Here is a 26,927-nt window from a genome sequence, read left to right as displayed (position 1 = left end):
GGTTCTTCATATACATTTTCACAAAAATGGTTCCTCGTAGCCTTACTCAAATAACTCTTTGTAGCACATTAAGAGTTATATTAATTTACCATTCTATATACTATAAAAAACATTTTCAGTGTCAGTTAAATGAAGAGGTTACTGTACTTTTAGACGTTGAGGAGGAGGTGACTTCTGTGCTAAGTGGATTTGAGGTTCTTGGTGGTGAGATTGATGACCTTACTGGTTGATCTTGTCCTGTAATGAATGTATAATTTACAGATTACAGTTTTTCCTGGTATGTATTGTTAACAAAAGCATGTGCTTCATGTATATTTTCTCTTAGATCTGAACATTCCCATCTTTAGTTTGATGTTTTTTGGAGGCAAATAGTTTGTAAAGCAAATAAATGAGGACAAGCTTAATTACTGGGTTCAAATTGCTGAGAAATGCAATTAAAGTGCAGTTGCCTCTGTCAGGGATTAATTTAGCTTGTATGGATGGAGGGATAGAGGTGTGGTTGGTTTTATTGGTAGTAAACTGCATAAAATGGCCATAGCTGAATACCTGGATCTTGAATTACCGAGTATCAGGAGTTGTGCAGTGTGTGTTTTACCTGTAGGTGTTTCTGTTCTAAGTGATGCATTCGTGATGGTTTTAGATGTTGAAGATGTGATAGCTTTTGTTTTCTGTGAAGTTTTGTTTGACGTTGATGAATTGGATAAAGTTACTGGTTGCTGTGATTTCTCTTTAATGATAAACAATGATTTGGATTAAAATAAAAAAAACATTATTTATGTTTATGAATCATACAATATTTGTGTATGATAGTTTATGTATTAGATCTGGATGAAGGGTGATAAATTCCTCACTGCCTGAAGGTGCCTCGTTCATCTGTACAAACAATTATACAGAAGTACAAACAAGATGGGAATGTCCAGCCTTCATACCACTCAGGAAGGAGACAGGTTCTGTGTCCCAGAGATGAATGTGCTTTGGTCTGAAATAAGCCTATCAGTCCAAGAACAAAAGCAAAAGACCTTGTGAAGATGCTGGCTGAAGCTGGTAAGAGTGGGTCATTATCCACATTGAAACGAGGACTGTATCCACATGGGCTGAAAGGCCACTCTGCCAGGAAGAAGCCATTACTCCAAAAGAAATAACAAAAAAAAGCCAGATAAATTTTTGGAGAGATGTCCTGTGGTCTGACAAAACTAAAATTTAACTGTTTGGCCATAATGACCATTGTTATGTTTGGAGGAAAAAGAGGGGAACTTGGAAGCCTGAGAACACCATCCCAACTGTGAAACATGGGTGGCAGCATCATGTTGAGGGGTTGTTTTGCTGCAGGAGGGACTGGTGCACTTCACAAAATAGATGGCATCATGAGGAAAGAACATTATGTGAAAATCCTGAAGCAACATCTCAAGACATCAGCCAGGAAGTAAAAGATTGGGCTCAAATGGGTCTTCCAAATGGACAATGACCCAAAGCAAACTGCCAAACAGGTTACAAAGTGGCGTAAGGATAACAAAGAAAATGTTTTGGAGTGGCCATTACAAAGCTCTGATCTCAGTCCTATTAGGTAGGTAGTAACCCACCATTACAATGATGTCACTCGTGTATTGATCTGAACCAGTACATCTCTACTGCCATCTAGAGTGCAGCACACACTGGAAAAGCAGTAGTGTAGTATGAATTAGTTTTCTCAGTGTAAATATGATATGGGGTGGTTGCTGTAAAATGTATTAGTTTTCACACAAAGTTTCAGAAATGTTGTAAGTCATCTAACCCTAAAAACGTCATTGCATATATGATCAGGTAAGGTATTTTTAAATAATTATAAAAGTTTAAAAACAGCACTTTTTGATAAATATATTACATTGCACTGCAGATGTTCTCCAGTATGACTTATAGTGTGTTTATCGTAAAAAAAAAAATAGATGTGTTATTTTCTCAGCTTGATGGTCAGAGCTAAGTCAGTTATGGTATTTATGAATAATAATTGAGTAGTAGTTTTAAAAACAGCACTTTTTGATAAATAAAATTTTATAAATGTTTATATTTATATATGTTCTTCTACTGCATACATTTGCAAAATCAATAAACACGTGTATCAACATTTTCATTATATATTTATTTTTTGAGAAGTATTACACATTGTCAATAATAGTATATATTTTCATAATAAAGCTTTTGAAACTTAGATTTGATTAATTACCAGATAAACACAATTCATTAAAGACTTTATCAATGTTAGTTTCACAGGAATTAAAATATGATGCACAAAATAAAATATTACATTGAACAGGACACAGATACCCATCAAAAGAAATGTACACTTTCAGTGAACGTAAGAAAATGTTCTGGGCCTGCATTCATAACTCTGAACACAATCTCACCAGATTCAATTTATTCAGCTAATTTCTCTAAACATTTCTTTAAAATCTAACACCTCATGATCAAAACCAAAACTAGTAAAAACTGTTCAGTGATTCCAAAATCATGTTTGAATAACAAAGGTAGTCGAGAAGTCTGAGCTAATAGCCAGATATCAAGGTAACAAGTCCAATCCAGACTTTCAATTAAAGATTCATTAAGTCTTGGGTTCATTATGTCTTGTGGTGACACAGCATGCAGTAATGATGACTGGATTTTGAGTAGCCAAACATGCTCACATGTTATTTGATCTCAGTATCCAGTATATGAAATGTAAAACTTGAACTAGAACCAGAAGTTCTAAAATATCAGATTTGTTTACTTTCATAAATTGCTATGTATTCATCAGGTTTCCTAATTCAACATAGGACACAGGTACTGGGTTGTTGTTGTTGTTGTTGTTGTTGTTGACTCCTACCCGGGATAACCCCTGGATTAGGCTCTACTGATAATGTGGAGAAACCATTAGGGTGGGTGAGTTGTTTAGGCTTTGCTAAGGAAGGTGGTTAATGTGGTTAATTCAGTGGTTTCATTGATCGTGGAGTATATTTCTATATCACATAATTGAAGGACATGAGAATGCTACTGCCTAGCAGCACTATAGCAACACCAAACAGCATCAAAATGACCACTTAGAACTTAAAACTGTATTAATTCCAACATTAACACAATTTATAAAAAAAAAACTTTCAAAATGTTTCACAAAGTAAGGAGATTATGTAAACACACAAATAAATTAATTAAACAAACACAAATTAACAAGACGTTATGCTTAAACATAAGACAATGGGCCTGCATTTTGTTTGACCTCTCGAAGTAGAATCTAATCAGGTGTTTTCCAGACAACTCAACTTGGACAACTCAAAACAGCTCTTTTCTAACCCAGCAGATTTCACTCCGTTTTAGCTTAACAATGAAATAAACTGTACAGTGCTTCTACAATAATGTATGTGCAACACAAATGGTCAACAATACTGAACTCATAGCTAGATATCAAAGTAACAACAAGGTAACAAAGGCAGGATTTCACTTGCTTTGAGATTGCACACAGGGTAGTAATGAAGACTTAATTAGGCTTCTCCTTGAGAAGTTCAACAATTCCTGAGTCCAGCCTTTTTGCCTACATTTTTATTCTACCAGCCAATATGTCTGGGACAGCAGTGCAAACCAGTTTGCAAACAACAGGAAATATTCAGAAAGAGTTTGCTACATTTTCATGTTTTCTTTTTCAGGTTTCATAGATGAAGGTAAGCCACAATGACAACCACATTCCATGCAGTGAACACAAACATGCACACAGTGATACCGTGAGCACATGTACCCAGAGCAGTGGACAGCCTTCGCTTTAACATCCAGGGAACAAAGAGGGTTAAGGGCCAACAGTAACGGTTTAGCAAACCTGGGCATTTACTCCATAACCTTGTCATCAACAGTCCAGTGCTCTGATCACTGAGCCACCCCAGAATGGCCAATAAGTACATCAGAGGTTCTTGATGAGGGTGTAATTGAAACTGTGAAAGATACTGGTTGGAAGTTTTGGGTTTACTGATAGATGATCTATGTGGAGTAACCAGTAGAATGGGTGAGTTGTTCTGCTTTGCTAAGGTGGGCTGAGTAGTATACGGTTGTCAGTAGATTCATCAATAGTGGAATAGACTGATGGATCAGTGGGTCCCTCAGCTGTAGAGTAGATTGTGTTGACTGTGGACTCCATAGCAGGCCCCTGCTGTTCATCGATCTCCTGGTAGATGCAGTCATCCTAAAGAAGAACTTGAATCAGTATGATATAATTGAAGAAAATGGCAATATAATTAAACTATATGTAAAACTACCATCTGTACTGTATCCATTCCTAAATCATATCTACTTACTGCAGATGGGATTTCAGTGGATTTAGAAATGTTCTGCAAGAGAAAAGATACATTACAACATTTAGTCCCCAGTACTGTCCACTAGAGGGAGATAAAGTAGCACTAATCATAAGACCCCTACCTCTCTAGGGTTGGTTGGCATTATGTTTAGAGGGGTCATCTCAACTGGGGCTGCAAAACATCCAGATAAATTGTATTATTATTAGGCATATGCTGTTTGTGTTTTTGTGTGTTCTGATTTGTTACCTTTTGACTTTTTGGCATTCTTCTTGTGCTTGTAAAATGCTGTCATTGCAACCAGAAGAGTGATCACCATGATGACCAATCCTCCAGTGATGTAAATGAGAAGGTCTAAAGAAATATTAGAGATTGGACCAGTAAATTCAATCTGACAGAAAGAGATTCGACAGTTTTTTCATCATCCTATTGCAATGATTTAGTGGTTGATTTTAGAAATATGGCTCAGATCAATAATGACAATTTATCATCTAAATAAATGTTTTGGCTGTAATTGGTGTAAAGTAATGTCGGTGTACACTAAAGTGCAAGATAATTATAATGCACCAGGAAGTATAACAGAGCGAGAGAGAGAGAGAGAGAGAGAGAGAGAGAAACTGTTTTGTTTAATTCTGGAGCTCAAGGTCATGCATGGATTATAAATGCCTGCAGACAGGAAGCAATGATATAGAGAAAGAAAAAAAAGGCATGGAGTTTTTTAAGCTGGTCCATGTTTGTTTATTTATTTGTTTTAATAATTGGATCACAATCATTTAAAAGGGAATTCTGTATTGGAGGTCTTGAACATTTTAGTAGAATTTAACCCTCACTGTCAACAAGTAGACTTGCCTTCTAGTGGGAATATTAAAGAGGCACTCTGCAGACTGAAAAGGGAAATACTTTACACTCACCAAACCACAGTGCATAGCAACATGACCTAAATGGTCACCAAACCATGACAACAGCAGAGCAGTGGTGGCCTATGTTCTGTTTAGTCAAATAATTAGATCAGCCCATCAGTGGCTAGTCAATGTATTTGTTATAGAAACGATTAACAGTCCCGCCTCTCTGACTCATCACTAACAGGAATGGTCTTGCTGTTTCTTGTTAAAGTGTGAGAAGCTGTAGTTGTGAGATATTAAAGCTCTGTCAACTGGATTTCACTCTCCAGCAGCTGTGTGCTCACATCACACCTTGTATCGGTTCAGTAAAGAACAGTGCATTTATTTTTAAATGAGGAATTCTGTGGGCTATTACAGGCTATTGTAGTTACAACCCTAAATGTTTGTTTGTTTGTTTGTTTGTTTGTGTGTGTGTGTGGTGATTAGCCTAATTTGGTGATATGCTCAGTAAAGAAGGTAGCCAGTAAAAGAAATGTGGACATTAGGAGCTACTTTACATCAAGTCAAAGAATTTGGTAGTGCCTCAACAATACTGTTAATAATAAAACTCAAAGCTGTGGATGTGTTTGCTGTCTGTTCCTATGCAGCAGCATCGTTGTGTTATTTTATCAGGTGACCAAAACAACATTGTTTACTTGTTTACTTGCTTAGATGTTCTATCATGCAGTAGAACAGAAAGCAGTGATGAAAACTGATGCCGTTTGCTAATATAATCACAATTGTGTAATTGTTGTCTCTGGAACATACTGACAGAAAACAACTTTGTGAGGGTGTTGGCTACCACATTTATTAATAAAGGCTAAAGGTGACATCAAATTGCAGTCTGAAATCTATTATAAATGAAAATGTCTCTGTCTTCCTGTGACATACCACGTTTATAACATTGCAACATTGCCTCCACCTATGCCCTTGCAAATCAGGTTGTACTACCACATGTACACTCATGCATACCTCATTCATGCACTCTGTATGTCTTTTTTGAAAATACCATCATTAATACATCATTGTATTGTCTTATTATAGTTCACCACAACCTGTGCTTCACTACAACCTAGCTTTCCTGGGGCCATAAGCAAAACCCACCCACCTCCCTCACTAAATGCAGATCTACCTCCTCTATTAAAGTAATGACACTTTTTCTCTCTACACAAATAATGAATCCTATCCCCTGTGGGATGCTGTGTACCATATGGCTCGAACACTAATGCCTTAATATAGCAATTATATATTTAATGGTTAAAAAATGTATATTTGTTATAGTGGATAGGAAGAAGCCAGACGTTTATGAATTCCCCATGGATGTAAGCTAGTATAGTTCCCCTGTGAACTCTAGCACCAACAAATATGTGATTATGTGCTTTCAAAAAGTGAAGGACTTACTAGTTAGTTGATGTGTGGGTTCAGGATGCACTGATCTGGGAGCTGTTTGGGAAGAAGTGTGGATGAACCCGTATACTTAGAAATGGTTGTAAGATGCATATATATAAGCTAAAACTCTGTGAACAGCAATGATACAAATTAAGAAGATGACTGAATGAGTAGTGAGAAGAGTGTATGGATTTTCTGATGGATGATGTGATGGACACACATGTAAGGACAGAGATTAACAGACAGCACATACCTATAGCTGAAAAATTAGGTAGGTGTGTGGGTTGTGTCTGCACTGATGAAGGAGAGAATGTTGAGTGGGGGACAGCAGCTGGGTTTGGAGCACATGAATGGAAATGCAGATAAATGTTCCACTTTAAGCAAGAAAAATATAAAAAATATCGGTTTTCCATCAGCTTCAATAGCTGTATTCTTGAGGGCCCTGCTGCTCTATTGCCCCCCCCCCCTTTTTTTATGAACCATTTATAGAAAGCATGAAGACATGTAGCATGTTTAAAACTCCCTGCACTGTGATGTTTCTCCTGCAGGAGGTGATACTAGCTTGCAGGGTGTCCAGTTTAATATGGTGGCACATAGCAACTACATAGCACATTCTAGCAAACTACAAAGCAGCATCACGATAACAACCTAAAATAGCATAGCAACCACCTAGCAACACCATAGCAATGACCTGGTACACCACATGAACTACCTAGGAACATTACAGAAACACCCTAGCAACCACTTCATTGCAACCACCTGGGATACCACAAGAACCACTATACAACACAAAATCAACCACCAGCAAAATTATCTCTCAGAGGTGGATTAGTTTATTACCAAAAGATGTTGACTTGAGATGTTGAACCCAGTTTTATATCAATGCCATTTTACATTGCACAGCAATGCAACACAATAGCATTGACTTGGAATACCATAGCAACTGCATAGAAACCACCTAGCGACAGCCTAGAAACCACTAAGCAACAACAGCAACAACTTGGAATACTGTAGCAACTACCCAGGAACACTATAGCACCAACTTAAAATATATTGTAACAACATCATAGGAACCACCTAGCAAAACAGTTTCAGGGAAAATTTCTGAGAACTTCTCCCCAGAAAGTTGAATCAGTAATTGAGTGTTAATTCACTCCCTCATGTAAACCATTTATAGACAAAAAACTGCCCATTGGAAAAACTAGAGGCCACGGAGCTGAATGCATCCATATCCAGTAATATGTTACCAGTTACCCTATAGTGGTACACTGACGTTATAGTTTCCTTGTAATTGACAGACGTAATCTCACTTACAGTGCAGTCAACATGATTCCTCCAGATTATAAACATAATCAATAGAAACTGTGTGAAAGCATAAACCATCATCAAACCAAGCTCTACTCACCAGTAACTGTGAGCTTGATCTGTGTGATATAAACCTTGTAGCCATGATCAGATTCCCAGTCTGATTCAGCTCCACACCAGTATTCACCAGAATCCTCATTGGTCAGGTTGTCGATGGACACAGTGAAGGTCTGCTGTGCTCGGTCATCATACAGCGAGAATTTCCCCTCCTTTATCCATCTTCTGCTCTCTTTAACAGATGCTTTATAATTACAGTCAGCAGAGCCCACTCTCCTGCAGAGAAACCTGGGCTTACTGCTAGAGGATCGTGGGTATTTGCAGCTGGCCCTCACACTTTCTCCTACATGACCATTCACAGTGATGCTCTTCTTTTGGTCTAGATCTGTCAATCATAAACAGTCAGATGATGAAGCTTACACTACCCCACATAGTTTATTCAGAAGTCAGAACACTCCTAAAAGAACAGTCACATCTGCTTTTGGTTATGAATCCTCCCGTTTCATATAATGTCACTTCTCTGCAGGTCAGACCCTTCATCAAGAGTATATTCAGATCATTGTGAAGAATAGAAGGTAGAAGCAGGGAGCATGTGTATAGGTGTGCATTACTGGCTGACACATTTATGAAAGGGAAGCTGATGTTCAGAGTCTCTAAAAATAGATAAACATTTACTTTAGTAATGAAAACTAGACACAGTGCTAATAAGATCTGAAGTCTGGGGAAACTAAAGGGAAATAAGAGATATATCAGATCTGCAAACAGCATAGTCAGTGTTAATGATGCTGGAAGTTTGGGACGATGAACATGTGCAGTGGTGGGAGATACTCACCTTCCTTTATCTTCAGTTCCACTGGTGTGTAGAGGTCTTTGTTCCATTCAATATCAACTGCACACTGGTACGTTCCAGAGTCCTCCACAGTGAGATCTCTGATCAACACCCAGAACTCTGCAGCTCTGGTGTTATCAAACAGTGAGAATCTTCCTGTATTTTTCCTCTCATTACTAACTCCTGTCTTGATCTGATCACCACATGTTGTCCATGAACTCTTACAGAAGTATTTTGGGTTTGATGTGCAGCTTCTCTCATATTTACACTTGATGAGAACTCCTCCTCCTGGATATCCTGCCACTTCCCTGGAGGCCCCACCACCTACTAAAATAGACCAAATGTCCATCTAAGTAAAATGTTCATTTGATGCTGATTGAGCTGATTATTTAGATATGAAATTTCTTACCTGACATCAGATAGAATGTGAAGAAGAGGAGGATCTTCACAGTCATGTTAGTTTGAAGTGCATTTTATCCAGACCAACATCAAAAGACTGTTAGCAGTTTAGTTGACCATTTCTCTTTCTCTGCTTGTGGGTCTGTGGTAAGTTTTAGTCTGTTTATCAGCTTGTGGTTCAGCTAAGCAGAATCATGAGGACGCCCATTTCCCTTTTGCACAGAGAGAGATCTCTTTGCTCACCATGTTGTGAACTAGTTACAGCAACAGTAATCAGTCAGTTGCTGTAACCTTTAACATACTTTCTCTACACAGTTGATCAAATGATCATGAAGTCTTCACTCTGTTTCTCATCCTTTGACCCATCACTGTTTTTCAGAACTACTATTTTACTACACACTGCTCCTAGACTTTTACTGTATACTGTACTGTACTGTATACTGCATGTACTGTTCTCTGCTTGACTTCCCTCTTTTAGTAGTTCATCTCTACTGCCATCTAGAGTGCCACACATACAGGAAAACAGTCCTGTAGTATTAATTAGTATTTTTATCTGGTCTCTTTAATGTAGCTCTAATGTTGACATGGGAACATATATCTTCCGCTTCCTTCACACATAAACACAATTATTATTCTTCTGTTGTCCTTGATATTGAACCACTCTTGGCCGACTTATGGTAAACCTGCCTGTACATTGAAATATTGCTCTGTGTTTTCTGTACAGCTCGTGGTGGTAAAGCAGTGTGTGACAAAATTTCACCTTTCGTCCCTCATTTTCCACCAACAGACCACTTTACTGATTTCCCTTTTTTCTTACTTTTCTTATTTAATATTCATGAACTGGTTTAATACCGAATGTTCAGTTTCAGCAGCATTTTCAAATGAATCATTTCATATCAAACCTTGTCATTATTATTTTCTCTCAGTTTGTTAGATTAGTTTTAGTTTAATTCCTGAAATAAAAAGCATTTATTTGCTTTTAAAATCTTAATGAGATCAAGTACTATTTAGATCTTGTACACATGACATTAATCTGGGTGGTCCAAAAGGGGGACCAGCAGTGGTAAACAGTCAGTGGGGTGCCGACCTGATTTTTCCTCAAGCAATTAGGCTGCTGAATGAACAATAGCTTATAGACTGTGGACTTAATCACACCTCCTCCTCATACTAACACACTCTGCACCCTGCACATATGACTGGAAACCCTATGCACAGTCACACTGCACCCACAAAGGCTTTTCCCCACCCACATTACACCTGAACTCACACCCAATCAGGGTCTTTTGCAAATATTGTAATATTGTAAATAGTGTACATGTATAGTACATGTACATGTATAAATATGCAGTATATCTGTTGTGTAAATATGTGTTCTTTTTTTGTACTACAGTAAGGGGCGATGCACCCAAGTTTTCCACTCGCCCTTAAACCTGTGCAATGTGATGTGACCGCTAAAGTGATTTGATTTGATCTAGCCTGCGGACCTAAAAACTGTTCTCAATGTGGTTTCCACAATTTAGATCCAACTTACACATTTAAATAGAGATCTTTCTTAATTATGTTTTGCTTTAACGTATGGGATTAATGTTGTAACAATGCAGACCCAGGCAGGTTTGTAGAATCTATAAGCAGGTTTAATAACACATGCAAAGTTACACAAAATCACAATCCAAGTAAATGTTGTCAAAGGCAGGGCAAAAAGGGGTCAGAGGCCAAAAGGAGCAACAATAAATCCAAAGCAAAATAGCCCAAAAACACGGTCCAAACATCCAAGGTCACAAGGCAGGCAGGGATCTAAATAACAAGACAACAAATCAACACAATTGAGACCAATTAGTATTGCAGCAAGGAAAACTGGCAATGCTTCTCAAAGAGAGTGAGAGACTGATTAGGATATTACGGTCAGGTGTAAGTGACTGATGCCGTTGCTGGGGAATTCTGTGGACAGGGACCTCTGGTGGCTGGACGGAGTGTCACACATTAACAAATGTCATGAAAATAGATAAATCAATAAAATTACAGAATATTCAGCAAATCTTGATATTTGTGCTGCAAAATGCAAACAGCTCTAGTAATTATGATATTTTTGATATCTTTAAAACAGCACTTTTTTATATATTATGTTAAACCATGGACTGCAGATGTTTTCAAGTGTAATTAAAGGTATGCCTATTGATTCCCTTGTCTCAAGTGCACACATTTGCAAAATAAATAAACACATTTTGTATATCATTTTTATGATCTGTGATGCATGGTCAAATAGCATGTCTCTACTTAGCACAAAGCTATAATGTGGTTAATACATTCAGAAATATTAAAAAAGGCAATTCATAAAAGGTTTTTAATATGTTTATCGTACACATGAAGTTAATTATGTTGCACAAAATAAAATATTAAGTTAAAATAAAGAAAAGAAAATGTACTAATTTAAATGTACACTTTGCACATTAAACGTGAGAAAATAGGCCTGCATTTTAAGACCCCTTAAAGTAAATGAAAATATAAACAACTTTCTGTTTGGCCTGTCTGAAATATGACAGTAAAGTAGAATCTACTCCAGTGTTTTTCAGATGCACACTTGGGCAGTACTCTTCTGATGCACCAGATCCCACTCCCACTTCCACAAACACAGCCAACATTACTGAACTAATAGTCAGACTATCAGGGTAACAACAAGGTAATAAGGCCAAGATTTCAGTATGACTTGCAGTGGCACACATGTAGCAATGAAGACCTAATTAGGCTTCTCTTTAAGAACAATTCCTGATTACAGTCTTTTTACACCCAACTGTGACAGCTTAGCAAACCTGGATATTAACTCCATAACCCTGTCCTGAACAGTGCTCTAACCACTGAGCTACCACAGGATCATCAATTAGTAGATCAGGGTTTTTTTATTTAATTTCTGGAAAAACAAACACTCACCTGCCCAGTTTCACCATTTCCTCTCCCAATCATGCCTCATCTAACTCACAAATGGATTTATATGATGTGGGTTGAGGCAGGGTGTAGTTAACACTGTGAAAGATGCTGGTTGGTAGTTTTGGCTTTACTGATAGATAATCTATGTGGAATAACCAGTAGAGTGGATGAATTGTTTGGGCTTTGCTAAGGTAGGGTAGTAGTGCAGTACAAGGTTAAATCAGTAGGCCCCTGCTGTTGTTCATCGATCCCCTGGTAGATGCAGTCATCCGAAGGAGGAACTTGCATCAGTATCACTATGAAGGAAATAGCAATAATGAAAAGTCAGGGATTTGGACAGGGAGATAGAGGGAGATAAAGGGAGATAAAGTAGCAGTGATCATAAGACACCCACCTCCAGATAAATTGTATTATATTATACACTTTCTTGTGCTTGTAAAGTGCTGCTTTTGCAACCAGATAAGCAATCAACATGATGACCAATCCTCCAGTGATGTAAATGAGAAGGTCTAAAGAAAATGTAGAGACTAGACCATTAATCTCAATCTGACAGAAAGAGGTTTTACAGTATTTTTTTTTACAGTATTATATTTACAGATTCAGTGTCCAATTTATCACTGACAATTTCTCATCCAACTAAAGTCCAAAGATTTGCATAAACAGAGTTCTCTTTCATGACTTTAGTTTAGTTTGAATGTATGTGTGGTTCTGTACATGTACAGGTTTTTACATTATATCCACTAGAGGGATATTTGAATACAGTGTGGTATTCTCTGAAATTTCTAAATGTTCCTCTCCAGAACAGCTAATAAGAATATAAAACATTATTACATTTCTCTAAATGCAGTCTGTCTGTTGTATATAGATGCTTGTGTCAAAAATATAATTCAGTTACACTTGACATACACACTGATCAGCCAAAACATTACCACACAAACAATGAGTGTAAAAAAAAAATCACCTAAGACCTTTGATTTTGAACATTTTAGTAAAGAATTTAACACTCAGTTGCAAAAAGTAGACTTGCCCTCTAGTGAGCTTATTAAAGAGGCACTCTGCAGATGGAAAAGGGAAATACTTCACACTCACCAAACCACAGTGCATAGCAACGCGGCCTAAACGGTCACCAAACCATGACAACAGGAGCAGTGGTGGCCTATGTTCTGTTTAGTTGAATCATTCTTTGCTAAGTTTGCTATGTCCTTGGATTGACCTGATACGAATGAGCAAGGTCATATAATTGAGTAGGGACATGTCCATACCAATATCCTGTGACTACTGAAAGGTCCCTTGCAGTAACTTTAATTAAGAAATAACAGCCAGCAGGGGCTAGTCAATGTATTTGTTATAGAAACGAGTGAAAAAAAACAACCTCATTTAAATATTGACTTGTTTAGCTGTTTTATCCTGCAGCGGAACAGAAAGCAGTGATAAAAACTGTGATGTTAACATAATCACAATTGTGTAATTGTTGTCTCACAAACATACTGACAGAAACAAAAACTGTACGAGTGTGTTGGCCACCATAGCTATAAATAAAGGTTGTAGGTGACATTAAATTGCAGTCAGAAATCTATCATAAATGAAAATGTCTCAGCTACCTGTGGACAACTTAAATGTCCCCACCAGTCCTATGCCCTTGAAGTCGTGACACCACATTTACACTCACCCATACCTCATTCATTCACTCTTTTTTTAAAAATACCTTCATTATTACTTTATCTTGTCTTATTATAGATCACTACAACCTGTGCTTCACTACAACTTGGCTTTCCTGGGGCCATAAGCAAAACCTGCCCCACCTCCATCACTAAATGCAAATCTACCTCCTCTATTAGGTATATCTACCTCTATCTACCTCCTCTACATAAGTAATATGACACCTTTTCTCTCTACACACAAATAATGAATCCTGAAAGATCTACTCACCAGTAACTGTGAGCTTGATCTGTGTGGTATAAACTTTCCCAGTCTGATCATGTAGACACTTAAAATAATGTAATAATGTAACATAATGAACCACTATTTCCACTACTCTAGAACGAAAACCACAGCCTGTATTTTTAGAACTTTCTAGCTCTGTATACTCTAAAACACTCTAAAAATCACTCTACATACATTTCTAATAGCCTTTTTTAATATACTGCATTCATATGTGCTTTAAACACACAAATAAGCAGAAACCTATGTAACATAAATGTGATATTTAGCTCACAGTGAACATTTTAATTACTAAAGTCATCCTGGATGCAATGATGGTATCCATTGATTTCATTAGTTTGATCTTTTTTTATCTTAATAGCTGTTATTTTAAAACACTCTGGTATAGTAAACATGAGGGACCCCTCATCCTCTCTCCAACAGTGCAGCCCTTTTGACTTTTACAACTATCTTGATCCTTGATCCTGCTCACTAATGTGTTTGACCACGTGAATAACATTGTTAAAACATTGTTCATAACTCCTTTATAAAGACAGTCTTATTATAAAGTGGTACCCATAGTTAGTATTTTGTCCCCAGTTGTGTTTTGGTCTGAGGTGAGGTACATTTACTGCCATCTATAGGAAACATTGTTACAACAAGAAGATGTTCTACAGTATGAGAGAGAAATGCCCTAAGTTATGTCCATATAAGAATACAATTGTGAAAACAGCTCTAAACTTATTTGTCCACATTGACTCACTAGGGAAATGTTTGAAAAACACTATAAACACTTATATGATTTAATTGTTCATAGGAATACAATTAAGAATACTTTTTTTTTTTCATTTTCAGCTACGTTAAAATATATAACACAAAAATATGCCTACACTTATATAACAACATAGCAAACAAAGAAGAGCACATTGTTGCTGTGACAAAAAAAAAAACCTCTCCAAAACATCCACTTTACTGGAGAAGTAAAAATTCCTATTAACTCTAAATGGAAGTTAATGTGAATATACTTTATTCCAAGTAATTTTGGAGTGTTTCTATTGGTCAATTGTTCCTGAAAGTTTGACAAAATGTAAATAGCCAGATTTCCATTGTGTTAATCAGTGAAAAACAGCAAAAATGGAGATACATGGTTCTCAACAGCAGTGATTTGTGTCGACAGACAGAACAGTTTTCACCACATCCAAAGTCATCCACAATATTTACCCATCTAAATCAAAACACACATTTACACTCTTCTGAATAAAAGCTTGTGTGTGTGAAACTGAACACTCAGCTCTGATTTTGGTGGAAATGGACCTGAATAAAAAGGCTATATGCTAACCTAGCCACTTCCGCTAACATGTTTGACAGTAGCATAGTCACATGAGTCCTCCTTGTTGGTTGTTGCTGTTGTAACAGCATCATTCTTGCAGAAATTGACAGTGGCGTAAGCTGGATCTTCAGCAGATTTCACAGAGGAATGCTGGGGCAGTGTAGAATAAACAGGATTTGAAACATTACAGGGGCTTGTGGGCAGCTGAACATGGTCATACACAGTTTGAGTAGTATTTAAGGGGTCTGTGGGCAGGTGGACAGTAGAGTAGACAGTGGAAACTCCAGTTTCTGAGGCAGGAAGACATCTGGGGTCTTTAATCTCCTCATAGTCACAGACTGTATGGGAAATCTGAGAACAGAAGTTTTAGAAAATCAATAAACACATTGTTTGGATCATCAATCGGTTAGAGAGGTTTGAAGTGGTCTCAGCAAGACTGGTATTCATTATATAACATTTTACTAGTGTTTTTGTTTAAACCCAATTTTCTCTCCAATTTAGTTGAACCAATAAACCCTCCCACTCACTAGGACTCCACTATCACTTTCTTTGCTCCTGACAATAGGAAAGTGTGGACAAGCTCATGCCTCCTCCAATACATGTGAAGTCAGCCACTCCAGGTCATGACTCACCTTGGAGTTGTTTAAAGAGTCTCTGATGGACTGGTCCTGGGTTGATGCTGGATCTAAGCAAAAACAATTTCCTAACATTAAAACACTGATGTATGTGATGTATAAATATGATATTAATGACATCAGTGATTTCAAAAAGAAATAAGCAGGTTGTGAGATTAATTTGAGAACATGTTCCCAGTCTGGTCTTACTCTAGCTATCCTTTTCATGTACAGCCAGCAAGTGGCAGCATATGTACATCATTGTCCACTGGGGCCTAGTGAACTATTTTCTGCACCAACAGCTAAAGCTTCTAACATGAGCAAACATCTTGAAGATTAAGCAGACAAGGGTGGCCCAAGTAAAGTCTACTGTTTGTTAGTGACATAGCCATATAAGCAGTGAGTCTATGATCACGTGTCTCAGAGGAAACACATGCTAACAGTATTTCTACTTTTGTACTTTACTGTAGTATTGTAGTATTTCTCTACTAGGACCAGTCATTATACACTATATGAACTATGTGAAAAGTATTGGGACACCTCCTAATTAGTTGTTTGCTGAATGCAACTCTCCAGCTCATCCCAAAAGTATTTAAATGAAGCTCCATCATTCCCCATCTCTACAGCTCAATGCTGAGGGGATTTTATACCTCTGTAGCCCACACCTGGCATTAGGCGTTGTGCCAGTAGGTTCATGTTTATCTGCTTCAGAGAGTCCAATTCTATCAGCAAATCTCCTCTACTAGACAAGCTAGACAGCTTAGAGCTCAGGGGTGACCATGCTGCAGCACCCCTGGAGCAAAGAGGATAAGAGCCTTGCTAAAGAGCCCAACAGTGGCAGTTTAGCAGACATGGGTATTGAACCCACAGCCCTCTGACCTGCAGCCATTGCTCTAAGCACTACGCATATAGTGAAACACCACTGTCCCTGCCATGTGTGTAAACTAGTATGCATGGGTGTGTCTGTTATGTTTATAGGTTTGGTGGTACCTTGAGTGTTCCTTCTCTTTCTGAGAGTGACTGTGAAGAATAAGAGTCCAATCAGAACCAGCATCAGAATCACAGCCAGGATGGTGATCACAGAGGAAGCTGGATGTGCTACCCCTGAACATACAGAATTGTATCTGACAATGAGAGTGACACCTTTTTGATTCATTGAGGTGTGTGTGTGTGTGTGTGTGTGTGTGTGTGTGTGTGTGTGTGTGTGTGTGTGTGTGTTTTCTATAATCACCTGCAGCAGAGGAGGAAGACAATGTGGTTTTAGAAGTTGAGAGTGTTATTGGTTTTGTGGTTGGTAAACTGATAGGTGTTGAGGACTGTGGAAGAACATCTGGAGCTAAAGGAAACACATGGTATATTTGAATGAAGGTAATGCAAAGGATTCTTTGAGTAATGCTGTAGAAGAACCAGTTTTAGTTCTGTGAAGAACTGTTTCTGAATGGAGCACCATTTACAAGTTTAAAGAAACCAATGTAATTTTATAGTTCTTCATATACATTTTCACAAAAATGGTTCCTCGTAGCCTTACTCAAATAACTCTTTGTAGCACATTAAGAGTTATATTAATTTACCATTCTATATACTATAAAAAACATTTTCAGTGTCAGTTAAATGAAGAGGTTACTGTACTTTTAGACGTTGAGGAGGAGGTGACTTCTGTGCTAAGTGGATTTGAGGTTCTTTGTGGTGAGATTGATGACCTTACTGGTTGATCTTGTCCTGTAATGAATGTATAATTTACAGATTACAGATTACAGTTATTCCTGGTATGTATTGTTAACAAAAGCATGTGCTTCATGTATATTTTCTCTTAGATCTGAACATTCCCATCTTTAGTTTGATGTTTTGTGGAGGCAAATAGTTTGTAAAGCAAATAAATGAGGACAAGCTTAATTACTGGGTTCAAATTGCTGAGAAATGCAATTAAAGTGCAGTTGCCTCTGTCAGGGATTAATTTAGCTTGTATGGATGGAGGGATAGAGGTGTGGTTGGTTTTATTGGTAGTAAACTGCATAAAATGGCCATAGCTGAATGCCTGGATCTTGAATTACCGAGTATCAGGAGTTGTGCAGTGTGTGTTTTACCTGTAGGTGTTTCTGTTCTAAGTGATGCATTCGTGATGGTTTTAGATGTTGAAGATGTGATAGCTTTTGTTTTCTGTGAAGTTTTGTTTGACGTTGATGAATTGGATAAAGTTACTGGTTGCTGTGATTTCTCTTTAATGATAAACAATGATTTGGATTAAAATAAAAAAAATGTTATTTATGTTTATGAATCATACAATATTTGTGTATGATAGTTTATGTATTAGATCTGGATGAAGGGTGATAAATTCCTCACTGACTGAAGGTGCCTCGTTCATCTGTACAAACAATTATACAGAAGTACAAACAAGATGGGAATGTCCAGCCTTCATACCACTCAGGAAGGAGACAGGTTCTGTGTCCCAGAGATGAATGTGCTTTGGTCTGAAATAAGCCTATCAGTCCAAGAACAAAAGCAAAAGACCTTGTGAAGATGCTGGCTGAAGCTGGTAAGAGTGGGTCATTATCCACATTGAAACGAGGACTGTATCCACATGGGATGAAAGGCCACTCTGCCAGGAAGAAGCCATTACTCCAAAAGAAATAACAAAAAAAAGCCAGATAACTTTTTGGAGGGATGTCCTGTGGTCTGACAAAACTAAAATTTAACTGTTTGGCCATAATGACCATTGTTATGTTTGGAGGAAAAAGAGGGGAACTTCTTTAAAATCTAACACCTCATGATCAAAACCAAAACTAGTAAAAACTGTTCAGTGATAACAAAATCATGTTTGAATAACAAAGGTAGTCGAGAAGTCTGAGCTAATAGCCAGATATCAAGGTAACAAGTCCAATCCAGACTTTCAATTAAAGATTCATTAAGTCTTGGGTTCATTATGTCTTGTGGTGACACAGCATGCAGTAATGATGACTGGATTTTGAGTAGCCAAACATGCTCACATGTTATTTGATCTCAGTATCCAGTATATGAAATGTAAAACTTGAACTAGAACCAGAAGTTCTAAAATATCAGATTTGTTTACTTTCATAAATTGCTATGTATTCATCAGGTTTCCTAATTCAACATAGGACACAGGTACTGGGTTGTTGTTGTTGTTGTTGTTGTTGTTGACTCCTACCTGGGATAACCCCTGGATTAGGCTCTACTGATAATGTGGAGAAACCATTAGGGTGGGTGAGTTGTTTAGGCTTTGCTAAGGAAGGTGGTGCAATATGTGGTTAATTCAGTGGTTTCATTGATAGTGGAGTATATTTCTATATCACATAATTGAAGGACATGAGAATGCTACTGCCTAGCAGCACTATAGCAACACCAAACAGCATCAAAATGACCACTTAGAACTTAAAACTGTATTAATTCCAGCATTAACACAATTTATAAAAAAAAAACTTTCAAAATGTTTCACAAAGTAAGGAGATTATGTAAACACACAAATAAATTAATTAAACAAACACAAATTAACAAGACGTTATGCTTAAACATAAGACAATGGGCCTGCATTTTGTTTGACCTCTCGAAGTAGAATCTAATCAGGTGTTTTCCAGACAACTCAACTTGGACAACTCAAAACAGCTCTTTTCTAACCCACCAGATTTCACTCCATTTTAGCTTAACAATGAAATAAACTGTACAGTGCTTCTACAATAATGTATGTGCAACACAAATGGTCAACAATACTGAACTCATAGCTAGATATCAAAGTAACAACAAGGTAACAAAGGCAGGATTTCACTTGCTTTGAGATTGCACACAGGGTAGAAATGAAAACTTAATTAGGCTTCTCTTTGAGAAGTTCAACAATTCCTGAGTCCAGCCTTTTTGCCTACATTTTTATTCTACCAGCCAATATGTCTGAGACAGCAGTGCAAACCAGTTTGCAAACAACAGGAAATATTCAGAAAGAGTTTGCTACATTTTCATGTTTTCTTTTTCAGGTTTCATAGATGAAGGTAAGCCACAATGACAACCACATTCCATGCAGTGAACACAAACATGCACACAGTGATACCGTGAGCACATGTACCCAGAGCAGTGGACAGCCTTCGCTTTAACATCCAGGGAACAAAGAGGGTTAAGGGCCAACAGTAACGGTTTAGCAAACCTGGGCATTTACTCCATAACCTTGTCATCAACAGTCCAGTGCTCTGATCACTGAGCCACCCCAGAATGGCCAATAAGTACATCAGAGGTTCTTGATGAGGGTGTAATTGAAACTGTGAAAGATACTGGTTGGAAGTTTTGGGTTTACTGATAGATGATCTATGTGGAGTAACCAGTAGAATGGGTGAGTTGTTCTGCTTTGCTAAGGTGGGCTGAGTAGTATACGGTTGTCAGATAGATTCATCAATAGTGGAATAGACTGATGGATCAGTGGGTCCCTCAGCTGTAGAGTAGATTGTGTTGACTGTGGACTCCATAGCAGGCCCCTGCTGTTCATCGATCTCCTGGTAGATGCAGTCATCCTAAAGAAGAACTTGAATCAGTATGATATAATTGAAGAAAATGGCAATATAATAAAACTATATGTAAAACTACCATCTGTACTGTATCCATTCCTAAATCATATCTACTTACTGCAGATGGGATTTCAGTGGATTTAGAAATGTTCTGCAAGAGAAAAGATACATTACAACATTTAGTCCCCAGTACTGTCCACTAGAGGGAGATAAAGTAGCACTAATCATAAGACCCCTACCCCTCTAGGGTTGGTTGGCATTATGTTTAGAGGGGTCATCTCAACTGGGGCTGCAAAACATCCAGATAAATTGTATTATTATTAGGCATATGCTGTTTGTGTTTTTGTGTGTTCTGATTTGTTACCTTTTGACTTTTTGGCATTCTTCTTGTGCTTGTAAAATGCTGTCATTGCAACCAGAAGAGTGATCACCATGATGACCAATCCTTCAGTGATGTAAATGAGAAGGTCTAAAGAAATATTAGAGATTGGACCAGTAAATTCAATCTGACAGAAAGAGATTCGACAGTTTTTTCATCATCCTATTGCAATGATTTAGTGGTTGATTTTAGAAATATGGCTCAGATCAACAGTGACAATTTATCATCTAAATAAATGTTTTGGCTGTAATTGGTGTAAAGTAATGTCGGTGTACACTAAAGTGCAAGATAATTATAATGCACCAGGAAGTATAACAGAGCGAGAGAGAGAGAGAGCGAGAGAGAGAGAAACTGTTTTGTTTAATTCTGGAGCTCAAGGTCATGCAAGGATTATAAATGCCTGCAGACAGGAAGCAATGATATAGAGAAAGAAAAAAAAGGCATGGAGTTTTTTAAGCTGGTCCATGTTTGTTTATTTATTTGTTTTAATAATTGGATCACAATCATTTAAAAGGGAATTCTGTATTGGAGGTCTTGAACATTTTAGTAGAATTTAACCCTCACTGTCAACAAGTAGACTTGCCTTCTAGTGGGAATATTAAAGAGGCACTCTGCAGACTGAAAAGGGAAATACTTTACACTCACCAAACCACAGTGCATAGCAACATGAGCTAAATGGTCACCAAACCATGACAACAGCAGAGCAGTGGTGGCCTATGTTCTGTTTAGTCAAATAATTAGATCAGCCCATCAGTGGCTAGTCAATGTATTTGTTATAGAAACGATTAACAGTCCCGCCTCTCTGACTCATCACTAACAGGAATGGTCTTGCTGTTTCTTGTTAAAGTGTGAGAAGCTGTAGTTGTGAGATATTAAAGCTCTGTCAACTGGATTTCACTCTCCAGCAGCTGTGTGCTCACATATCACACCTTGTATCGGTTCAGTAAAGAACAGTGCATTTATTTTTAAATGAGGAATTCTGTGGGCTATTACAGGTTATTGTAGTTACAACCCTAAATGTTTGTTTGTGTGTGTGTGTGTGTGGTCATTAGCCTAATTTGGTGATATGCTCAGTAAAGAAGGTAGCCAGTAAAAGAAACGTGGACATTAGGAGCTACTTTACATCAAGTCAAAGAATTTGGTAGTGCCTCAACAATACTGTTAATAATAAAACTCAAAGCTGTGGATGTGTTTGCTGTCTGTTCCTATGCAGCAGCATCATGTGTGTTATTTTATCAGGTGACCAAAACAACCTTGTTTACTTGTTTACTTGCTTAGATGTTCTATCATGCAGTAGAACAGAAAGCAGTGATGAAAACTGATGCCGTTTGCTAATATAATCACAATTGTGTAATTGTTGTCTCTGGAACATACTGACAGAAAACAACTTTGTGAGGGTGTTGGCTACCACATTTATTAATAAAGGCTAAAGGTGACATCAAATTGCAGTCTGAAATCTATTATAAATGAAAATGTCTCTGTCTTCCTGTGACATACCACGTTTATAACATTGCAACATTGCCTCCACCTATGCCCTTGTAAATGAGGTTGTACTACCACATGTACACTCATGCATACCTCATTCATGCACTCTGTATGTCTTTTTTGAAAATACCATCATTAATACATCATTGTATTGTCTTATTATAGTTCACCACAACCTGTGCTTCACTACAACCTAGCTTTCCTGGGGCCCTAAGCAAAACCCACCCACCTCCCTCACTAAATGCAGATCTACCTCCTCTATTAAAGTAATGACACTTTTTCTCTCTACACAAATAATGAATCCTATCCCCTGTGGGATGCTGTGTACCATATGGCTCGAACACTAATGCCTTAATATAGCAATTATATATTTAATGGTTAAAAAATGTGTATTTGTTATAGTGGATAGGAAGAAGCCAGACATTTATGAATTCCCCATGGATGTAAGCTAGTATAGTTCCCCTGTGAACTCTAGCACCAACAAATATGTGTTAATGTGCTTTCAAAAAGTGAAGGACTTACTAGTTAGTTGATGTGTGGGTTCAGGATGCACTGATCTGGGAGCTGTTTGGGAAGAAGTGTGGATGAACCTGTATACTTGGAGATGGTTGTAAGATGCATATATATAAGCTAAAACTCTGTGAACAGCAATGATACAAATTAAGAAGATGACTGAATGAGTAGTGAGAAGAGTGTATGGATTTTCTGATGGATGTTGTGACGGACACACATGTAAGGACAGAGATTAACAGACAGCACATACCTTTAGTTGAAAAATTAGGTAGGTGTGTGGATTGTGTCTGCACTGATGAAGGAGAGAATGTGGAGTGGGAGACAGCAGCTGGGTTTGGAGCACATGAATGGAAATGCAGATAAATGTTAAAATATAAAAAAATCTAAATATAATTAACGGTTTAACATCAGCTATAATAGCTGTATTCTCGAGGGCCCTGCTGCTCTATTGCCCCCCCCCCCCTTTTTTGTGAACCATTTATAGAAAGCATGTAGACATGTAGCATGTTTAAAATTCCCTGCACTGTGATGTTTCTCCTGCAGGAGGTGATACTAGCTTGCAGGGTGTCCAGTTTAATATGGTGGCACATAGCAACTACATAGCACATTCTAGCAACCACAAAGCAGCATCACGATAACAACCTAAAATAGCATAGCAACCACCTAGCAACACCATAGCAATGACCTGGTACACCACATGACCTACCTAGGAACATTACAGCAACTACCTAGCAACCATTTAGAAACACCCTAGCAACCACTTAGCAACATCATTGCAACCACCTGGGATACCACAAGAACCACTATACAACACAAAATCAACCACCAGCAAAATTATCTCTCAGAGGTGGATTAGTTTATTACCAAAAGATGTTGACTTAATGTTGAACCCAGTTTTATATTAATGCCATTTTACATTGCACAGCAATGCAACACAATAGCATTGACTTGGAATACCATAGCAACTGCATAGAAACCACCTAGCGACAGCCTAGAAACCACTAAGCAACAACAGCAACAACTTGGAATACTGTAGCAACTACCCAGGAACACTATAGCACCAACTTGGAATATAATGTAGCAACATCATAGGAACCACCTAGCAAAACAGTTTCAGGGAAAATTTCAGAGAAATTCTCCCCAGAAAGATGAATCAGTAATCGAGTGTTAATTCACTCCCTCATGTAAACCATTTATAGACAAAAAAACTGCCCGTTGGAAAAACTAGAGGCCACAGAGCTGAATGCATCCATATCCAGTAATATGTTACCAGTTACCCTATAGTGGTACACTGACGTTATAGTTTTCTTGTAATTGACAGACGTAATATCACTTACAGTGCAGTCAACATGATTCCTCTAGATTATAAACATAATCAATAGAAACTGTGTGAAAGCATAAACCATCATCAAACCAAGCTCTACTCACCAGTAACTGTGAGCTTGATCTGTGTGATATAAACCTTGTATCCATGATCAGATTTCCTGTCTGATTCAGCTCCACACCAGTATTCACCAGAATCCTCATTGGTCAGGTTGTCGATGGACACAGTGAAGGTCTGCTGTGCTCGGTCATCATACAGAGAGAATTTCCCCTCCTTTATCCATCTTCTGTTCTCTTTAACAGATGCTTTATAATTACAGTCAGCAGAGCCCACTCTCCTGCAGAGAAACTTGGGCTTACTGCTGGAGGATTGTGGGTATTTGCAGCTGATGTTCACACTTCCTCCTACATGACCATTCACAGTGATGCTCTTCTTTTGGTCTAGATCTGTCAATCATAAACAGTCAGATGATGAAGCTTACACTACCCCACATAGTTTATTCAGAAGTCAGAACACTCCTAAAAGAACAGTCACATCTGCTTTTGGTTATGAATCCTCCCGTTTCATATAATGTCACTTCTCTGGAGGTCAGACCCTTCATCAAGAGTATGTTCAGCTCATTGTGAAGAATAGAAGGTAGAAGCAGGGAGCATGTGTATAGGTGTGCATTAGTGGCTGACACATTTATGAAAGGGAAGCTGATGTTCAGAGTTTCTAAAAATAGATAAACATTTACTTTAGTAATGAAAACTAGACACAGTGCTAATAAGATCTGAAGTCTGGGGAAACTAAAGGGAAATAAGAGATATATCAGATCTGCAAACAGCATAGTCAGTGTTAATGATGCTGGAAGTTTGGGACAATGAACATGTGCAGTGGTGGGAGATACTCACCTTCCTTTATCTTCAGTTCCACTGGTGTGTAGAGGTCTTTGTTCCATTCAATATCAACTGCACACCAGTACGTTCCAGAGTCCTCCACAGTGAGATCTCTGATCAACACCCAGAACTCTGCAGCTCTGGTGTTATCAAACAGTGAGAATCTTCCTGTATTTTTCCTCTCATTACTAACTCCTGTCTTGATCTGATCAGCACAGTTTGTCCATGAACTCTTACAGAAGTACTTTTTATTTGATGTGTATCTTCTCTCATATTTACACTTGATGAGAACTCCTCCTCCTGGATATCCTGTCACTTCCCTGGAGGCCCCTCCACTTACTAAAAGAGACCAAATATCTCTTTTAGTAAAATAAAAAGTAAAATGTTAATTTGATGCTGATTGAGCTAATTATTTAGATATGAAGTTTCTTACCTGACATCAGATAGAAGGGGATAAAGAGGAGGATCTTCACAGTCATGTTAGTTAGAAGTATATTTTCTCCAGATCAACATCAAAAGACTGTTAGAAGTTTCTCTGCTTGTGGGTCTGTGGTGAGTTTTAGTCTGTTCATCAGCTTGTGGTTCAGCTAAGCAGAATCATGAGGACGCCCATTTCCCTTTTGCACAAAGAGAGATTTCTTTGCTTACCATGTTGTGAACTAGTTACAGCAACAGTAATCAGTCAGTTGCTGTAACCTTTAACATACTTTCTCTACACAGTTAATCAAATGATCATGAAGTCTTCACTCTGTTTCTCATCCTTTGACCCATCACTGTTTTTCAGAACTACTATTTTACTACACACTGCTCCTAGACTTTTACTGTATACTGTACTGTATACTGCACTGTACTGTATACTGCATGTACTGTTCTCTGCTTAACTTCCCTCTTTTAGTAGTTCATCTCTACTGCCATCTAGAGTGCCACACATACAGGAAAACAGTCCTGTAGTATTAAGTAGTATTTTTTATATCTGGTCTTTTTAATGTAGCTCTAATGTTGACATGGGAACATATATCTTCTGCTTCCTTCACACATAAACACAATTATTATTCTTCTGTTCTTGATATTGAACCACAGTTGGCCCACTTATGGCAAACCTGCCTGTACATTGAAATATTGCTCTGTGTTTTCTGTACAGCTCGTGGTGGTAAAGCAGAGTATATGACAAAATTTCACCTTTCATCCCTCATTTTCCACCAACAGACCACTTTACTGATTTCCCTTTTTTCTTACTTTTCTTATTTATTGTTCATGAACTGGTTTAATACCGAATGTTCAGTTTCAGCAGCATTTTCAAATGAATCATTTCATATCAGACCTTGTCATTACTATTTTTTTCTCAGTTTGTTAGATTAGTTTTAGTTTAATTCCTGAAATAAAAAGCATTTATTTGCATTTAAAATCTTAATAAGATCAAGTACTATTTAGATCTTGTACACACATCACACATTAATCTGGGTGGTCCAAAGGGGGACCAGCAGTGGTAAACAGTCAGTGGGGTGCCGACCTGATTTTTCCTCAAGCAATTAGGCTGCTGAATGAACAATAGCTTATAGACTGTGGACTTAATCACACCTCCTCCTCATACTAACACACTCTGCACCCTGCACATATGACTGGAAACCCTATGCACAGTCACACTGCACCCACAAAGGCTTTTCCCCACCCACATTACACCTGAACTCACACCCAACCAGGGTCTTTTGTAAATATTGTAATATTGTAAATAGTGTACATGTATAGTACAAGTTAATGTGTAAATGTTTTTTTTATTTTTTTATTATTGTACTACAGTAAGTGGCGATGCACCCAAGTTTTCCACTCGCCTTTAAACCTGTGCAATGTGATGTGACAGCTAAAGTGATTTGATTTGATCTAGCCTGTGGACCTAAAAACTGTTCTCAATGTGGT

At 37.8% G+C, this 26,927-nt stretch overlaps 2 protein-coding genes across 6 annotated transcripts; both read right to left on the bottom strand.

Annotated features, from left to right (window-relative positions):
- Positions 1-2,138: 2,138 nt before the first annotated feature.
- On the bottom strand, positions 2,139-9,293 carry LOC140536011 (polymeric immunoglobulin receptor-like). 2 transcript variants are annotated; one of them, XM_072657618.1, is made up of 9 exons: positions 9,157-9,293; positions 8,751-9,074; positions 7,962-8,303; positions 6,810-6,887; positions 6,569-6,610; positions 4,536-4,640; positions 4,411-4,460; positions 4,290-4,322; positions 2,139-4,177 (listed from the first exon to the last, which is right to left on the bottom strand). In XM_072657618.1, exons 1-9 carry the CDS (start codon positions 9,200-9,202, stop codon positions 4,019-4,021), a joined length of 1,179 nt encoding a protein of 392 aa, XP_072513719.1. In that variant the 5' UTR covers positions 9,203-9,293; the 3' UTR covers positions 2,139-4,018. The 2 variants fall into 2 exon arrangements, with proteins under 2 accessions (XP_072513719.1, XP_072513720.1); XM_072657619.1 differs by lacking the exons at positions 6,569-6,610; positions 6,810-6,887.
- A 4,338-nt stretch (positions 9,294-13,631) lies between these two features.
- On the bottom strand, positions 13,632-26,028 carry LOC140535773 (polymeric immunoglobulin receptor-like). 4 transcript variants are annotated; one of them, XM_072657264.1, is made up of 9 exons: positions 25,447-26,028; positions 25,029-25,352; positions 24,240-24,581; positions 23,062-23,139; positions 22,821-22,895; positions 20,799-20,903; positions 20,674-20,723; positions 20,553-20,585; positions 17,574-20,440 (listed from the first exon to the last, which is right to left on the bottom strand). In XM_072657264.1, exons 1-9 carry the CDS (start codon positions 25,490-25,492, stop codon positions 20,309-20,311), a joined length of 1,185 nt encoding a protein of 394 aa, XP_072513365.1. In that variant the 5' UTR covers positions 25,493-26,028; the 3' UTR covers positions 17,574-20,308. The 4 variants fall into 4 exon arrangements, with proteins under 4 accessions (XP_072513363.1, XP_072513364.1, XP_072513365.1 ...); XM_072657265.1 differs by having other exon boundaries at positions 22,821-22,862; XM_072657262.1 differs by lacking the exons at positions 20,553-20,585; positions 20,674-20,723; positions 20,799-20,903; positions 22,821-22,895; positions 23,062-23,139 and adding exons at positions 13,632-15,669; positions 15,951-16,003; positions 16,923-17,036; positions 17,164-17,268 and having other exon boundaries at positions 17,562-17,651.
- Positions 26,029-26,927: the final 899 nt, after the last annotated feature.

The sequence above is a fragment of the Salminus brasiliensis genome, chromosome 15 (assembly GCF_030463535.1).
Source record: "Salminus brasiliensis chromosome 15, fSalBra1.hap2, whole genome shotgun sequence".
Taxonomy (NCBI): Eukaryota; Metazoa; Chordata; class Actinopteri; order Characiformes; family Bryconidae; genus Salminus; species Salminus brasiliensis.
This window is presented reverse-complemented; position numbering and strand designations above follow the sequence as displayed.

What these genes read in the sequence shown, in the direction of transcription:
- LOC140535773 (XM_072657262.1), bottom strand. Translation starts at nt 25,492, where the DNA reads ATGACTGTGAAGATCCTCCTCTTTATCCCCTTCTATCTGATGTCAG. An exon ending in CCCCTTCTATCTGATGTCAG is followed by an intron (nt 25,353 to 25,446) that starts GTAAGAAACTTC and finishes GGTCTCTTTTAG; the next exon opens with TAAGTGGAGGGGCCTCCAGG. An exon ending in GTCTTCCTCCTCTGCTGCAG is followed by an intron (nt 17,037 to 17,163) that starts GTGATTATAGAA and finishes CTGTATGTTCAG; the next exon opens with GGGTAGCACATCCAGCTTCC.
- LOC140536011 (XM_072657618.1), bottom strand. Translation starts at nt 9,202, where the DNA reads ATGACTGTGAAGATCCTCCTCTTCTTCACATTCTATCTGATGTCAG. An exon ending in CACATTCTATCTGATGTCAG is followed by an intron (nt 9,075 to 9,156) that starts GTAAGAAATTTC and finishes GGTCTATTTTAG; the next exon opens with TAGGTGGTGGGGCCTCCAGG. An exon ending in GAATGCCAAAAAGTCAAAAG is followed by an intron (nt 4,461 to 4,535) that starts GTAACAAATCAG and finishes GATGTTTTGCAG; the next exon opens with CCCCAGTTGAGATGACCCCT.